General features: G+C 40.6%; 1 protein-coding gene across 1 annotated transcript in view; it reads right to left on the bottom strand.

Annotated features, from left to right (window-relative positions):
- The window catches only part of SLCO5A1 (solute carrier organic anion transporter family member 5A1), a 103,039-nt gene that overhangs the window by 23,716 nt on the left and 60,500 nt on the right, over positions 1 to 18,823 (bottom strand). Inside the window, exon 5 of the mRNA XM_030303899.1 lies at positions 6,865 to 7,063. Coding sequence (XP_030159759.1) covers positions 6,865 to 7,063 — 199 coding nt within the window. The remainder of the gene's footprint in view (positions 1 to 6,864; positions 7,064 to 18,823) is intronic.

Here is an 18,823-nt window from a genome sequence, read left to right as displayed (position 1 = left end):
GAGCAGATACCACCTTGGAGAAGAGCCAACCTGCCCCATGGACCCTCCATGAGGCTCCACAAGGTTGTGAGCTCGAACTCATCAGATGCGGCAGAAGCCCGAGGTGAGGACGAAGCTGAGGTTTGAGGGAGAGAAAATTGTACCAGTGGATCCTTCCATTCTCATATTCACTCACCTCCACCCCCACGTCAGAGCCCAGACATTCTCCAGAACGTTCTCCTCTAAAGAAATTGGAAGAAATTCAAAAAGCTAAGCTTCTACTCTAGATTTTGACAACGGAGACTAACCCCCCCACCATGTTTGTATGGCGGTGAGGGTGGAGCACATAACCTGAAAGGTGCTAGACTGAGTCTTGTCAGCCTGTAAAGCCCAGAATAAACGAACAGAAAAACTAACCCTTAAAATCAAACGGCAAAATGTGAGGCATAGAAACAAAGTAAAAAAAAAAAAAAAATCTAATTATATACACAGATCTGAGAAGATATTACTACATAAAAAGTCATCAGGAACGCGGCGCCTGAGTGGCTCAGTCGGTTGAGCATCCAACTTTGGCTCAGGTCACAGTCTCATAGTTCATGAGTTCGAGCTCCATGTCAGGCTCTGTGCTGACAGCTCAGAGCCTGGAGACTGCTTCGGATTCTGTCTCTCCTCCCCCCCTCCCTCCCCACTCGTGCCCTGTCTCTCTCTCTCTCTCTCTCTCTCTCTCTCTCTCTCTCAAAAGTAAATACACATTAAAAATTTTTTTCAAAAAAGACATCAGGATGTTATGAAAAGGGAACACTCAGAATACAACAAAGAAAAAAGTTATTCTCAAAATAAAAAGACAATTTAAAGAATAGAAAACAAAGCATGGAAGAATCTCTCAGAGCAAAGGACATAGGAAATACAAGAGAACAAATGAAACATACAGGCAACCAGTCCATAAGTTCCAACAACAGATTAGCAGGAATCCTGGAGAGAGCATGGGAAATGGAGAGAGTCGTAAATCTATAGCAGAAGAAAACCTCCCTGGAGTTTAAGACATACATGTGAGATTAAGACGGTTCAGAGAGTGCCTAATGTAGTGAACGAACAAAGCCCTAGGCCAAAACATTCATTCATCTGTTCATTCCTTCATGCAACAAACGCTGTGCATTGCTTCAGATGGTGGGGATGCGGTTATGAAATAGACAGCTGTAGTAACTGTTCTCAAGGAGCTCATAGTTTAGAAACAGAAGACAAGAGCAGAGCACGTACTTAAACAAGATAACTTCAGCTAGTGGCAAGTGCTACGAGGAAATTAAGGAGGAGTAATGCAATAAAGGGGAGAATGGGTTCCCTTAGGTTGGGCAGAGAGGGAGAGCCTCTCTGAGAAAGTGACATTGGAAGGGTCTAGCCAAGACAAAATTGGATGGTAAAGCATTCCTTATGAAATTTCAGAACACCTTGGATAAAAAATTTCCTAAAATCGTCCAAATAAAGTTGGCTACAGAGAAATGAGAGCTAGGCCTGGAGTTAAATTTCTTACCAGCAACGTTAGATGCTAGATGACAAAGCAGTGGTTTCAAAGTTCTCCGAAAAGCAATTTATAACTTATAATTCCATACCCACTCAAACTATCTTTAAATGTGAGAGAAAGAATAAAGATGCTTTAATACATTTACAGGATCAAAAAGTTTTTCTTCCCACGGGCTCTTTCCTAGGGATGTATCTGGGTATTTTTCTCCAGCAAAACAAGGAGTTAACAAATAAATAAATACACAAACAACTAAAAAAGTGGATACAACTGAGATACATGAAAGGAAGTTTCCAGAATATAAATTACGCCTAGAAAGCAACTAGTCCAACTGAAATAAGATTACAGAAAAACAAGAATTCAATAAAACAAAGTATGTTGAGAACTTAAAAAATAATATGAGCATGGTAAAGGCTAGTAGTCGGGGAAAGAAGAATAGGCCTTTAGAACTCAAGGACAGGGGACACCTGGCTGGCTCAGTCAGTTGAGTGTCCAACTCTTCATTTTGGTTCAGATCATGATCCTGTGGTTCACGAGATCGAGCCCCGTGTCAAGATCTGCTGACAGCAAGAAGCCTACTTGAGATTCTCTCTCTGCCTCTCTCTCTTGCTCTCAAAATAAATAAACTTAAAAAAAAAAAAAAGAACTCAAGGACAGACAACACAAGTAAGCTGTGGTCTAAATGTACAATTTTAAGCAGATTTCCATCCCCACTCTAGTTAGTGGATGACTACTTCTTCCCTCATGCCTTTATTTTCTGGAGAAAATAAACCAAAGTCTACGGACATAAGAGCATCACATATAAAGAAGACCTTTGGTGAGATGCTAGAATGATGGCAGGGGAATTAGGTAAAAGTCTACAGAATGAACAGAAGGACCCAGGCCCCTTCCCACCACCATCCCACTCCCAGCTCTAGAACACCAGAAGCTAGGCTTACAACCCTGAATCTATCCCAACACAGCTCCAGCCAAGAAACAGGAGAATCCGTCTCCTGAGCAGCCAAAGCACTCCAGAGGTAAGGCCTCAAGTTCTGACATGCATTACCCCAATGAAAATGCCAGCTCCCCATCTCCCATTACCTACGGTGAGATCCACCAAATGACAAGCTCTACTGTCAGACCAGAGCACTGACCTAGCTTTTTAAACGCATGTTCTTCAATACTAAGAGAAAGCTAAGGATCACCAGAAATGTAAGGGAAGCTTCCAACATAATCAGGACAGCAAAATAAATAGAAAGCAGGCACTCAGAGGACACAGACAATTCAGGAAGGAAAACAAACTCTAAATAATGCTGGAGAAGTAAAAGAAGGGATTCCACCTATGAAGCAAGAGGACTAGAAGCAAAAAAAAACAATCAAAAATTTGGATGTTAAAAATACAGGGGCACCTGGGTGGCTCAATTGGTTCAGCTTAGGTGATAATCCTGCAGTTCGTGAGTTCTTGAGTTCAAGCCTCACATTGGGCTCTGCTGACAGTATGGAGCCTGCTTGGGATTTTCTCTCTCTCTCTGCCCCTCTTGTGCACTCTCTCTCTCTCTCAAAAATAAATAAATAACTTTTGAAAAAATACAATATTCAAAATAAAGATTTAGCAGAAGACTGAAAAAAATAGAGCTGAAGAAATCTTTCCAAAAGTAGGAGAAAAAACGTGTTTTATACAATATAGGTGATAAAGAATAGTAGAGAATCAATGAAGGAGAGAGAAGAGAAAAAATGGTGAGAAAAAATATCAAAATTTAAGTAAAAATAAAAACAAAACTGAAGGACACAGTTTCCAGACATTAAAAGCTCACTTAAGTGCTCGGAGCAGGGGGTGGGAGGGGTGGAAACCCACTCCAAAGTATATCATGATGAAATTCAGGAACACCAGGAGTAAACTGAAAGCTCCTAGAAAGAAAAAATAGGGTAAAAGACTGGGAAAAAGAAAGGCCAGATTTTCCACAATAGCATGAGAAATTAGATGACAATGGAGTAATAAAATTGAGTGAAAATGATTCATCCAATCTAAAATTCTTTACCCAGCCAACTTGGCAATCAAATATAACAGCTTTTTTTTAAAAAGCTATTTCATGAACAATATTCAGGAAAAAAAAAAGTTATAGCCTTTATAGCCTTCCTGTAGCTACTGAGGGATGTGCTCTCACAAAATGAGGGACGAGCCAAGGAAGAGGCATGTGAGCTCAGAGGAACAAAGGATCCATACAGAGGCAAACGGGATTCCAGGGAGCCGGCTGGGCGCAGCTAGGACTTTGATTAGATGACTCCAAGGGGTGGGAAATGGAATCACGAGATTATCAGACAGGAGAAAAATCACAGCGAGATATTTTGAGCCCTTAGAGAATGTAGGAAGCCAGACACACATTCAGAGAGAACAAAGGAAATGAAAATAAAACAATTATGAATTCCAGGAAAATCAACGTTGTACACAAGAAGAAATCTAATCATGACATACTGCTTGTGCCTCAGCAGTTAGTAATACTGGCAGGATCAAGCATAAGAATATCCAAGAAGGATTTGACCACAATATATGAATGGAAAACTGAACTCCTCATTTATCAAGATAGGAAGTCATACATAATGTCTCAATTTGGTTAATTTACACATTATGTCTTGAAAATACAGAGGTAAACACCAGAAGAGTATTTGTGATGACTGATTAACAATAGCTAACTTCCAGTGAGCGCTTACTGTGTGCCAGGCACCAAGGTGAGAGCTTTACACGTGCTACTCATGCTGTCCCCGCCTGCAGCCTCTAAGGTGATTCTTATTGCTGTAGATGAAATGTCTGGGTGCCCGCAGCATTCATAGGTTGAAAACTAACCCCCAGTGTGATGATATTTGGAGGTTGGGCCTTGGGGAGGTGATTAGGCCATGAGGTTGGAGCCCTCATGAATGGGATGAGTGCCCTTATGAAAAGGACTCTAGAGAGATGCCCTACCCCTTCCACCATATGAGGACACAGAGAAAAGACCGCCATTCATGAATCAAGGAGCGGAGCCTCATAAGACACCGAATCTGCTGGCACCTTGATCACGGACTTCCCGGCCTCCAGAACTGTGAGCAATAAATTTCTGTTGTTTCTAAACCACCCAGTCTATGATACTCTGTTACACCTAAAGGAACTAAGGCATTATTATCATCACCCTATTTTACAGATAAGGATACTGAGGCTTACAGTTAAGCAACTGGCCAAGCAGAGTGAAGATACAAATTCAGATTTAACTCAAGAATCTGGGCTCCTATTCTAAACTGCCCTTAAATTTTTGAAGACTTTATTTCCTACGCCATTGTAATAGGCATGGAAAAGAAGTTGTGTATCAGTACGTGCATTGCCCAGACCCACATCTCTTGGTGAAAAAAAGACTCCTGAGACAAGTGACCATATTCTGTCATCCAAATAAGCTCTGATTGGCAGTTCCGCCTTTTTTCTTTCTGATATTCTAGGTTGGCTAAGTGAAATTAAAGCTCTTCTTGTTCAAAGTTCAAGTGGAACATTTTATAAGATAAAACTCCACTGAAAATCAAAAGGATATGGTGCTCGTTGGTACCAAGCACCAAAATCTAGGCACTGAAATTCTGTACAATGAGTAGATTCTAATAACCCCAATGTGCTCAAGAAATGTAAGTTATGGTTTTCATAACTCTCAAAGAAGAATTTTCCACCTTCCTTTGGACAGGGTGTGGGAAACTGACCCTCAGATCCATTGCTGGTAAGGGTACAAATTTATACAACACCAGGGGAGGCAATATTCAGTGCAATCTCATTTCTGGGAATCTATCCTACAAATACATGGCACACAGGAGAAGTGATATAGGCATGAGATTATTTTTTGCAGCATTATTTTTAATGACTAAAGATTGGAAACCGCCTGTCAAATGGGGACTGGTTAAATTACAAAACAGAATTAAATGGAATGTTACATAGCAGTCAAAAGGAGTGCTAACGGCACGGACTCTGAATTCTCTGGGGTGAAGTCTGAATTAAGTTTGATGTAACATCCAGCACAGCCACCCTGGGTCATAAAATCTTCAATTTTCAAGGATTTAGTCATCTGCTTGTTTAGCGTAGCCATTATTAAAAGTTAAGTTATATAGGGGCGCCTGGGTGGCTCAGTTGGTTAAGCGTCCGACTTCGGCTCAGGTCATGATCTCACGGTCCGTGAGTTCGAGCCCCGCGTCGGGCCCTGTGCTGACAGCTCAGAGCCTGGAGCCTGTTTCAGAATCTGTGTCTCCCTCTCTCTCTCTGACCTTGCCCCATTCATGCTTCCCCCATTCTCTCTGTCTCAAAAATAAATAAACGTTAAAAAAAATTTTTTTTAAAGTTAAGTTATATAAACTTACAGTTAAATAAATAATACAAAGATAATAAATACTCAATTCATTGCCTCCTAATTATTTTATTATACTACTCTCTATGTCTTCACCAGGCTCTTTAAGTCTAAATACCTCTTTGATAGAAATATTATATAATGGTACGTGACTGGGCATCTCCTCCCAGCTTGGTGTTCAGTATCTTCACGCCGTTAGCTTGAAATCAGCGTCAGTGGGGATAGTCAAATCTCCGAAATCGGCAAATGCTACAGGTTGGAACTTTTTCTTAGCTGTGTGTTACATATTATCAGCATTACCCCCAGTACGTGTGTTCTGTACCTCAGTTTTGCCATCTGTAAAACCAAGATAATCATAGAACCTACCTGATAGGGTTGTCATGAGGATTAATGAGTAAAGCATCGGAGAGTGTCGATATAAGGGTAGGCTAGGCTCTGTATTATTATTACTGGCACAGAAAGATCTCCAAGCTATATTGTCATATATTTTTTAAAGCTGGGAAAGCATATATAGAATGCTACCTTTTGGCTATAACACAGGTAAAACTTTAAATACATGTTCATAGTCTCTTCGATAAAGAAGCCTTGGCAGGACACGTAAGAAATGAATTAAAGTGCCTGCCTCGTTTGTCTCTGACGGGGGGGGGATGAGGTGGAGGACTTGGGTAAGAGCAAGACTTTTCATTCCCGTTACATTGCCACTGAGCTTTATGTTCTTCGACTACGTGAACATATTAGCAACTCAAAACATTGCATTATAAAGAAGAATCATTTCCTTTAACCCAACAAGCATCTCCTCCTCATCTGTTATAACCAAAATACTAGGAGACACTCTGTGAGGGTCAAAAGGGGCATGGACCAAGGAGGGACCACGGCCACTGCCCTCCACGATCGCATGCCCCGCCCCCCCGGGGAGACGGAACGTGCACAGGAGACCCGCCTAGAGCGGGGAGACGGTCCAGCCCTGGGTACCAACACTACAGGGCTTTGCACTCAACTCATGATCAGGACGATACAAAATGGCTCTTTCAGGATACTTACCCTGTTGTATATGGGATGTTTATGCCCCCTAGATTAATACTTTCACATCCAACGATAAACAAGGTGGAAAAACACAGTAAAGATACACCACTGCAGATCATGGCTAGTTTCGCAGATTCTCTGGCACCAAGTTTCAGTTTTTTTATAATGTAGCCTCCCAGGACAATCCCCACACCGGCACTGGGGACAATAATAACACCTAGAGAGAAGAAGGGAAGGACAGGATTACTCTGAAGGTTAACGTACACTGTAATTTGTTTTCTAATTACTCCTGCTCCTACTTACTGATTAGCACTGAGGAAAAAAAAAATCCCGTAATCAATAAATCTTCAATGTGTATGATTTTATAGTATAATTTGTTTTCAACACATACAACCAACAAAGGACACATATCCAGAATGTAAAATAACTTTTACAAATCAATAAAATAAAGACAAGCAACCCACTGAAAAAGTGAACGAAACGTGAACAGGCCCCTCACTAAAGAGGAAATCCAGCTGACCAACAAACACATGAAGGTGCTCACCCTCATTGCCAAGAGGGAAATACAAGTTAAAACCATAGTAAAATACTACTCTGCACCAATTGTGTCGATAAAAATTTAAAAGGCCGATGCTACCACATGTTGGCGAAGTCATAGAGCAGTGGTCACTCTCTGCACAGCTGGTGGGATGTAAACTGTGACAGCTACTTTGAGAACAGTTCACCATTATCTGGTAGAATTGAAGATACACCCATCCTGTGACAATCCTGGATCTATACCCTAAGGAAACTCAGGCACATGGGGATCAAAAGAAGTGTACCAGAGGAGAGCCTGAGTGGCTCGGTCAGTTAAGCTCTGACTCTTGATTTCGGCTCAGATCATGATCTCACAGTTCATGGAATTGGGCCCCTCATCAGGCTCTGCGCTGACAGCACAGAAACTGCTTGGGATTCTCTCTCTCCCTCCCTCTCTGCCCCTCCCCTGTTTGTGTACACATTCTCTCTCTCTCTCTCTCTCTCTCTCTCTCTCTCTCTCTCTCTCTCAAAAATAAATAAATACACATTTAAAAAAAGAAGCGTACAAGAAATCTGATGCATCATAATAGCCAAAAACTGGAAATAAACCAAATGTCCATTAATAGATACATTTCATGTTATAAATTCATATAATGAAATGCCACTCTACAGCAACAAAAGTGAAGGTCATGACAATGCTCAACTATGAGGATGGATCATACAAATGCAATGTTCGATAAAAGAAACAAAACAGAACACATGACATGAAGGCATCTGTAAAAAGTTCAAGTGCAGATAGAACTGAATGCTTTGTTTAGGAATACATACATAGGCAGCGCCACTATGAAGAAAACCGAGAAAGTAAGGGTCATAAATCCAAGATAGTAGGGGGAACAGGTGGGGTCAGGAAAGGATACAGGGTGCTCCTGGAGTACTGAAAACATGCCATTCCATGCCCTGGGTAATAGTGACACAAATGTTCACTTTATGATTATTCATTATCTCTCAATTTTGATTCACATATTTCTGTGTGCATTATGTTTCACAGCTTTTTTAAAAGCTAAGAGAAAAGCTATATTGCCTGCCCCAAGAACCTCATAATCTAAAATAAAAATAAACAAATTAGACTACAATAAAACAATTAGACAAAAGGCAGGAAGAATACTGGAAAAGAAGCATGTGAGCCTTCTCTGGGAGAAATCAGGGAGGGCTTCACAGAAGCGGCAGTATTTGTATTTGAGCCAAGTATGAAGAAGAGAGTAAGGTGAAGACTGAAATGAGACAAATATGTCACGAGAGATATTGGCAAGAGCAATGTTAAGGGTGTTGTGAAGGAAGAAGCCAGATTCAGACTCTTTCCAGAACCTGGGCTACAAAAGGAAAAATGGGTGTGGGTCTAGGGTAAGAGTGGGATTAAGGTAGAGTTTGGACTTGGAGAATGTCATGCATTTGCTAAGACTGGAGGGGACTAAGCATATTTATATACTGACAAAAACAGACTAAAAAGGAAGGGAAGGTTAAATGTGGAGGGAAAGGTTTATCTGACACCAATGCACGATCCTTGAGAAGTCAAGAGAATATGGAATTAACAGCATAGATGATCACATTAGCACTAGATGGGGAGAGAGAGAGACCCCTTAATTCCAGCTAGGAACAGGATAGGGGAGAAGGGGGTGGGGGAGAAGTCAACAGGTGGGTGGTAGCTCCTCAAACTGTAGCTTTTCTGTTTCATAATTTTTCCATTATTTTGCAGACATAATGTAATACGTGTTACAACAGAACACTTGAAAAGCATAGAGAAGTATGAAAGAACAAACTCCATTGATTACATCCTGGCATATTTCACTCCAGTCTTTTTTCCATGCTTTTTTTCTTTAAGAATTGGTAACATGCTATAGATTCTTTTTTTACATGGTTTTGGTTTTTTATTTCCGGGTGTGTTTGTTTTTTCTGTATAATTGAAAACAAAACTAACTCTTAGAGGAAAGGGATATTGAGAAATTTCTTTTATTTTTATTAAAAGAATTTTTTTTTGTTTATTCATTTTTTGATAGAGACAGAACATGAGCGGGGAAGGGGCAGAGAGAGAGAGAGGGAGACACAGAATCTGAAACAGGCTCCAGGCTCTGAGCTGTCAGCACAAAGCCCGATGCGGGGCTCGAACTCACAGACCTCGAGATCATGACCTGAGCCGAAGTCGGTTGCCCAACCAACCGAGCCACCCAGGAGCCCCAGGGATAGTGAGAATTTTAAATACTGCCAAGGATTAGAATAATTGTTGTAGGAGAGTAAAATGAGAATATGCAATAGGCTTTGCAAGTGGAGAGCCCAACGGGTCCAGATGAGATTGGCTTTCAGAAGTCTGTAGTCTCCAGCAGTGCACACGGTTGGATGGTTTTTGCTCCAGCATGTTCAGCAACCCACATAAAGGAGCAGAGAAGGATTAGATTAATCTAAAACCTGAGCTTTGCCTGGCAACCAGTGTTCATCTTGTAATCCCCACGACAGCCCTGATTTTGCAAAATCAGTAATGACCTTTTTACAGATGAGGAAACTGACAGCTCAGACGAGTGATTGATCCCACAGTGCACACAAGGGAGAGAGTGTCTCACAAGGAAAAGTGAGGTCTCTGATTCGCAGCCCAGCACTCTGTCCACATCACCACAGAGGTCTCTGAGAGTTAACAGGTCCCTGGAATCTTCTAGGTAAATTGACCAGAGCTTTGGGCTTAAATAAGCTGCTTAATAAAATATCATCATCGTTAAGGAAGAGTACGCATTTTATCTACACAAATAAATAGGCAAGACTTTCTCTTTAAAGTGAAAATGACACATTCATGAAATCTTTATTTCAATTAAATAATTTATACTGTTCTAGACCCCCAGGATAACAAACAAAACAAACCTCCATGCTCATAGCTCAAGTCACAATTTAAAAGTAATATAATTGGGGAGCCTGGGTGACTCAGTCGGTTAGGCAGCCGACTTTGGCTCAGGTCATGATCTTGCGGTCCGTGAGTTTGAGTTCGAGCCCCGCGTCGGGCTCTGTGCTGACAGCTCAGAGCCTGGAGCCTGTTTCGGATTCTGTGTCTCCCTCTCTCTGACCCTCCCCTGTTCATGCTCTGTCTCTCCTGTCTCAAAAATAAATAATAAAATAAATAAATAAATAAAAATAAAAGTAATATCATTTATTTGACTACGCGTTCTAATTAGTATTCAACTCTTCAAAACAGCAAATTTGTCATCGGTAAATATGAGGTTATATTGAACAGAGTGAGGACGCCTTAAAATTTTCTCCTGATGTCCCCGTCTCATCTAAATCTCACTGCACTATCCAAACAGAAATTCTGACCATAGGTTCATGGTAATCTGTACATCATTCAGATCTCCAGCTTAAGTAAGAGACCCAAACGTCTCCTTGTTAGAATATCAGGCACAGGGGATAAATAGGGCAGATTTGGTGCTGGGGAGAACGGGGGTAACAGCAGAGCCTCCTCGCTGCCCCTTCTGAAAGCCTGGTTCTGGGGAAAGCAGATTGTGCAGAGCCTGGAGGGGCTGGAAGTTGGTTTCCCACCCAGCACCACACTGCATCCTAGGCCTGGCCAACTCCCCCACTGCCTTGTAGGGAGGGGAAATTACAGGCATCTTCTGCTTTCGCTGACCAAAAGAAATCCAAAGAGGATTTTCACTTTAATGGGGGGGAAAAAAAGGCGAAGAGTGAAAATAGCATTCAGCATTTGTTTGGCAACAAGGGGTTATAAAGGCACTGAGAGCGGCCCCGCCAAGCCCCTTCCCTGGGAACCACACTCAGCATCTCAGCATCAGGCCCCGCAGCTTTCAAGTGTCTGCGAGCATCTGTGCTTTATCTCCATTTGTTTTGTGCATCATCAGGAAGAGGTTCCTAAGGTATCAGAAGAGCCTAAGAGGGGTTGTATTTTGAGCCTGGTAATGCTCAACATTTTTTCCATATAAATTAACTATAACTGCTTCTCCGCTTTATGCCCTTCTGGCTTATGAAAGGCTTCATTGGAACACTCAACTTTCAGATAGCAATAAATAAATATTATAAGATGTAAATATATAAGATGGGATCTCCCAGCAGAAGCTGCCCGCCTGCCACGCACCGTGTCTGCGTTCAAATCCACCTCACTGGCTGGTGCTCACCCCTTCCCTTTGTCCTCAGAACCCAGAGAGCCCTCTTCCAACTGCCTCCTGGCTCCTCAGAGCCTCTGCTCCCTATCAGCCCCTTTCCCAGCCCTGGTGGGATGGCTGTGCAGTCCCCGAGTTTCTGCTCCTCACGCCCTCTAGTGGCCAAGACATGGCTGGGACCCAGGGGTACAAGAGAGTGGGCAAGGGAAAAAAGCATCAAGTCTGTGCGTATGAGGGGAGACGGTGGAGGTCTGAACTCAGGGACCCAGCCTAAGGTAGCGGTAGAGGATAGAAGCCAGTGCATTTGCAGATGTCTAAGAGACAAATGCAGGTAAGAGTACAGGCCACATGGACACATTCCCGGAGTTCAAATCTCAGCTCTGCCACCTACAAACTGTGTGTCCTTGGGCAAATTTCTGAATATTCCCAGGCCTCCGATTTTCTCATCTGTAAAATGTGGCTAAGAATAGTATCTTCCTCATAGGTTGTTAGCTTTAAGTGAGTTAAGAGATATAAAGTGCTTAAGACAGTGTCTGACTCATAGTGTATGAGTCAGGACTTAATAAATGTTGGTGATCATCATCATCATAAATATGAACATCATTATTATCTACCTAATATTAATGAGTTTAACATTTGCACAAATCAACATATTGAAATTATAATTAGGCAAAAATCTCTATATGCTATTTTATCTATAGGATTGAATCTGTAAGATTGAACACTAAACTTTTATGTGTTCTTTAATATATAAGACTTTGAGGTTTAGCTACTATGTAGTTTTTTTTAACATTTATTTATTCTTGAGAGACGGAGAGAGACAGAGCATGAGCAGGGGAGGGACAGAGAGAGGGAGATACAGAATCTGAAACAGGCTCCAGGCTCTGAGCTGTCAGCACAGAGCCCAAGGCAGGGCTCGAACTCACAGACCACGATATCATGACCTGAGCCAAAGTTGGACGCTCAACCGACTGAGCCACCCAGGCGCCCCACTACTATGTGTTTTAAACACATACATCTCTGTTAGCTATTTAGTACTGTGTGTATATGTCTGAATTTAAAGACCTCATAGCTACATTAATTGTCAACAAAGCAGAGGATCCTGTTTTACTTCATAAAAGGTCTGTGAACATCCTGCTGTTTTCCAGTTGGAAATCTTTTATCTACTTACTTATCCAAGCAAGTCAACATGTTAATTGTCCTACTTCCTTTCTTTCTCTTATATCAAGCACTATCCCGTAATATTCAATTTTGAAGTTTTTACTCTGAGTCACAACATTGCTTGCCCTTATAAAGTGTAACTTCATGGAGCCCAAAGGTCTTTATGAAAAATGATATTCACTGAATTGCCAAATATTAAAGCTACTGGTGGAATTTTTCCCCTCCCCTCTAGTTTTTGTCTATATGTAGAAATTATCTGTATTGCAAATAGACACATAAAACATACCTACGCTTAATGCATGATTTGGGATGCAAAAAAACCTTAAACTGAAAAGGAAGAGGAAAAGATTAGGTGACCCACTCATCATCAAGAATGTTCCAGGCTCAGGGAACCTGAATTGTGCCACTACTGCTATTGAACAATAATTTACTTTCATGGTACCCAGGGCTAACTCCTGTCAGGAGGCCTTCCACTGTCTGTTGTGTTTACCTCTTTCTTTCCTGCTAGACTCTCAGGTCTTTATACATGGCAGGGACTTTATCTTTATGATCTTCATACCTTTCTAGCACTTACCAGGACCTGGAAATGTAGGGATGAAAGAACAAGCTTTGTTATTTAGAATTTATTATACAAAAACTTCAAATGGCTTATTCATTTCCATTTTCTAATTATTCCTAAACTAGGCTATATCCTATTTTACAAGTAGGAAATCTAAGACCTCATTCGGGACCAAAATAAGCTGCTAAAGATCAGTTTAAACCTGGCAGGCACTAAATGATGCCTGAAAAATTTCGCTGTTATCAAAATTCTGAGTTGAGCGTTATTAGCAAAAATGTAACTGGCAAGCCACTGAAGGTGACAAGGCACGTGATGCCTATGATGTCCGCAGCCCTCTGATACCTCTTTTCTATCACGAAATCACAATGGTGCAAAATGTCCCACTGTGGTGTGAACTAAGTTAACAGATACTCAGAATCTCAGATGTCCTCATGCGCTTTTCTCTAAATTCACTGATCCTATGTGTTTCACATCCAAAGTTTTCTTTAGTTACGTTGAAAAATAAATGGTTTGCAAACGTAAGTCAGTAAGAAATAAGCCATTATGACTTTGAGGTTCTGCTGCTGCCTTGGGGGAAGGGAGCTGGGCACGGGGAAGGGGGGAGGGGAAGGGAGCTGGGCACAGGGAAGGAGGGGAAAGAACAGGATGGGCATCTGGAAAAGAAGGAAGTCCAGTTTGTTCTCATTCATTCGTTCTCTATTTCTCCCTCTCTTTTTACACACACATACACATACACACGCACAGGTGTAGACTATATACCACGTACAGTGACATATAGTATCTCATCTCATTCCCAGAATTGTGTGGATTTTGAGTTGCTCTGAAATCAGAATGTGTCTTACAATCAAAAGTATCTTAGCCTCGTGGCATAATCGAATTAAAAGCATTTTCCTTTCATAGACTCCAAATCATGCAGCATCGTACAATTAATGGTGTCTTAGGCTGGAAGAAAGATAGCCTCTTTCCACATCACAGATGAGGAAACATCTAACGATGTGATAGAGCAGGGAAACGAACTCAAATTTACTTAACTTTTCCAAAGACTGTGCTTCTAATCTTATAATACAAAACAAATGTTTTTCCTATCATCCAGGGTAAATGAGTTTACCCTTTTCAGCTTCTACTTTTCCTTGCAACATTTTCTATAGGAAGTTAATCACAAGGAATAAAAGAATAAAAGGGGAATAAAAGAGAATATTTAAAAAATCCAAATCTTAAAGCTAGCAAATTTTAAGTGCTCCGAGAATAGACAGCATAGTAAGCATACATTTTCACAAACAATACATAAATCCACAAAGTGTCACAAGAAGCACAACATATCTCTTCCTCCTTCATATCTCAGTATCACCCTTGTGAAAAAGCTCAAATCCTTTCACAAACTATGATTCGGTGTATCGGGGTGAATGTCTGGTATCCCTTTTATAATTCAGTGGCTGTCGTAAGACAGAGAACAGAGAGTTTCTTTAAATCCACAATATCTCATGGCATAACATCTAGTCACATTCTAAAGCAGGGGCAGCAAAGCCCAGAACCACGCCTTGTTTGGATTAGGAGAAGCAGCCCATGTGTATTGAAGGGAACAGCGTGTGCCACTATCAAAGCTACCAGTTCTAAAGGGAAGCCTATGGGCCAAATGGAAGAATTTATAGGAAGTTCTTTTAAGAATCCTCCTGAGGCGGATACGCCGGCAGGGTGGCTCGCCTCACACAAGGCTGCTGCAGACAGCCTGTCTCAAGTTTTGCCCCTCTGTAGCTCCTGTTAGAGGACACAGTGCGAGAAGCAGACCTCTCCGACCACAGCTTCCTCTCCGAGTGCCCGGCAACAGCCACAGTGTGGCTCAGATGGGACCACTTCCAGCTAACCAAGAGAGAATGCTCTGAAATTTCTCGCCTGGCCTTGCTAAAATTACTAATAAAGGCTTTCAATGGAAGACACACTTCTAGAAGCCTCAGCCTCCGTGACTTCATCATGGAGATACAATATAAAGCTCATATTTAACCCCTACTAAGGCAAAGGGGGCTCATTCGCCTACAATAACACTTTCTTCAACTCTGCCAACACAGGGAGACACTGTACAGGAGAAGGGAAACATGAGATTCCCAATCTCGGGGATCCAAGGTCTCGGGAGCACTGAAGGAAAGGTAATAGAAAGGTACATTCAGCAAAGAAAACAACCACACTTTTCATTTCAGGTTTTTGCAAAGGCCCGGCTACGATAATACATAACGGCAAATGCCAAGCTGCGTCAGGAAAGGGATTCAAAAATCAAATCAAATTAATATTTCATCTTTTATGGCTTAGAAACCTAAGCGTTTTCTGCATGTAGGCAATAAAACCACAGAGGGCAAGAACAACTCGGAATGATGAGATACAAAAATCAGAGTGTTGCCTTACATTTTTCACCAGCTCTGGACAACTTCAGGCAAAACAGCGAAAGCTTGAACCAAATTACTGCAAAAAAGGAAAAAGCCTTGCAGAGGAAATTTCACAGAAGAATAATGGCGTCTTAGTAACTTTTTTGGTTTTTATAATAAGCCTCCAGCAAAGCCCTTGGTGTTAAGTTACTGCACTTTGCTTCCGTTCATAGAGGCAAGGGCTACAGATGTGGGCCAGTGCCAAATGCAAAACCCTCTTTGGAGGCCCTTTGGGCAAGATCCACTTTCTCTCGCAGCAGTTTTCAACTTCTCCCCTTTCCATTGTTGTCCAAATCCAGCCGCTCTCAGAGCTTTCCCATGGAGGAGGTTAATCGTCATTACGCCCACTAATAGCTGAGCCACAAAAACCCGACAAAGCTACCCTCCCCCTGGGAGAAGTAAGCAGATTTTTAAAACCCTATTTATCTGAAATTTTGAGACACACTTCTAAACACCTAACTATACCTGTTACAATGTCTTTGCCCCCCCCTCCTGGGGCCAAGTGCAGATTTGCTCATTAGATACCATATGAATTCTACCAAATTAATTCTAATTCTAATTTCATGAGGTGGACCAGAGCACCCATTTAATAAATACAGTCAACGCACTAATCCAAATGTTCTGTGCCTCTTTTTCTTTTTTTTTTTAATTTACAGCTTCATTGAGCTATAATTAACATACCATTAAATTCATCTACTTAAGTGTACAATCCAGTAATTTTCAGTATACTCCCAGACATACACAACCAATCCCACAATCATTGTTCGAACATTTTCATCACCCCCAAAAGAAATTCTGTATCCATTAGCTATCACCCCATTTCCTTCAAACTGTCTCCCTCAGCCCTAGACAAACTCTAGTCTACTTTCAGGCTCTATGGATTTACCCATCATAGCCATTTCATATAAATGGAGTCATACACTATGTCTGTCTTGCTTCTGTCATTTAGCATAATGTATATAAGGTTCATTCATACTGTAGCATGTATCAGTTCTTCATTCCTATTTATGGCCAAACAACCCATTGCACTGATATACCACGTTCGATTTATCCATTCATTCATCAGTGGGTATTTGGGCTGTTCCTATTTGTGGCTATTATGAATAATGTTGCGATGAATGTTCACGTTCAAGTTTCTATGTGGACATATGTTTCATTTCTCTGGATGCATGCCTAGAAATGGAATTTCTGGATCATACGGTGACTCTATGTTTGAGGAAGTGCCAAACTGTTTTCCAAAGTGGGTGCACCATTTGACATTTCTACCAGCAGTGCGTGAGGGTGCCAATTTCTTCCAATCTTTAATTGCTAATATCACAGATAACATTTGATTATTGTCATCTCAGTGGGTTTAAACTCGTATCTCATTGTGGTTTTGATTTTCACTTCCCTGATAACTAATGAGGTTGAGTATCTTCGTGTGGCCATTTGTATATCTTCTTTGGAGAAATGTCTGTTCAGATCCTTTGCCCAATTTTTAATTACTTTATTTTTCTTTTTACTATTGAGTTCTAAGGATACTTTATATATTCTATTTAAAATTTTTTTTAATGTGTATTTATTTTTGAGAGAGGGAGAGACAGAGCACGAGTGGGGAAGGGGCAGAGAGAGGGAGACACAAAATCCAAAGCAGGCTCCAAGCCCTGAGCTGTCAGCACAGAGCCCTACCCAGGGCTCAAACCCACAGGCCATGAGATCATGACCTGAGCCGAAGTCGGACGCTTAACCAACGGAGCCACCCAGGCAGCCCTCTTGATACATTCTAGATACAAGTCTTTTATCAGATATATATTTTCCAAATATTTTCCCCCTTTCTGTGGGTTGCTTTTTACTTTTTTGTTGTTGTTTTGGAATTTTATTGGGTTTTGGGGTTTTATTTTATTTTGTTTTACTTTTCTGATGGTGTCCTTTGATTTACAAAAGTTTTTAATTTTGATGAAATCCAATTTATGTATTTTTTTCTTTGGTTGTATTATCTAATCCAAGGTTACAAAGATTTATGCCTATTTTTATTTCCAAGGGTATCATAATTTTAGCTTTTACATTAAGGCCTTGGATCCATTTTGTGTTAGTTTTTACACATGGTGTGAGGTATGGGTCCAGCCTCATTCTTTTGCATATGAAGATTCAATTGTCCCAGCACCATTTTTTGAAAAGACTATTCTTTTCTCATTGAATGGTCTTGGCATCCTTGTTGAAAATAAGTTGATCATAGATGTATGGGTTTGTTTCTGGACTTTCAATTCTATTCAATTGATATTTATGTTTATTTCAAGTCAGTGCCATATTGTCTTGATTATTGTTGCTTTTTATTAAGTTTGGAATCAAAAGGTCTAGGTCCTCCAACTTTTGTCTTTATCAAGATTGTTTTGGCTGTTCTGGGTTGCTTGCATTCCAAATGAATGTGTCAAATTCTGTAAAGAAGCCAGCTGGAATTTTGATGGGGATTATGCTGAATCTATCTAGGGAATACAGTCATCTTAATAACATTAAGTGCTCCAATTCATGAACATGAGACGTCTTTCTGTTTATTTAGGTTTTCTTTTTTTAAGCAATATTTTACAGTTTTTCAGAATATAAGTTTTGTACTTCTTTTATTAAATTTATTCTTAAGTATTAAATTCTTTCATGCTAGTGTAAATAGAATTTTTTCCTTAATTTCACTTTTAAAATTGTTCATTGCTAGTGTCTAGAAATACTATTGATTTTTGCATGTGACTCTTTTATTTTCCAACTTCACTGAATTCGTTTACTAGTTCTAACAATTTTCTAGTGGATTCCTTAGGATGTTCTCTACATAAGATCATATAATCTCAATAGAGATAGTTTTACATCTTTGTTTTCAATCCAAATGTCTTTTATTTCAGTCTCTTAGTTAATTGCCCTGGCTAGAATCTCCAGTGCAATGGTGAATGCAAGTGGCAAGAACAGATATCTTTGTCTTCTTCCTGATCTTAGGGGGAAAGTATCAGTTTTTCGTAAGTATGATGTCAGCTGTGGGTTTCTTGCAGATGCCTTTTAATTCATCTTGTCTTAATCTTCAATCATTTAAATAGTAGTCAAACCAAAATTCATTTTTGTTGTTACTTAAAAATGTGTTGCTAAGTATAACCTTCAGAAAACTCATAAAGTATACAATTTTTAAGACACATCAGGGCACCTGGGTGGCTCAGTACATT

This window comes from Lynx canadensis, chromosome F2 (assembly GCF_007474595.2).
Source record: "Lynx canadensis isolate LIC74 chromosome F2, mLynCan4.pri.v2, whole genome shotgun sequence".
Classification (NCBI taxonomy): Eukaryota; Metazoa; Chordata; class Mammalia; order Carnivora; family Felidae; genus Lynx; species Lynx canadensis.
The sequence above is the reverse complement of the archived record's forward strand: the minus strand, read 5'-3'. Positions and strand labels throughout refer to the sequence as shown.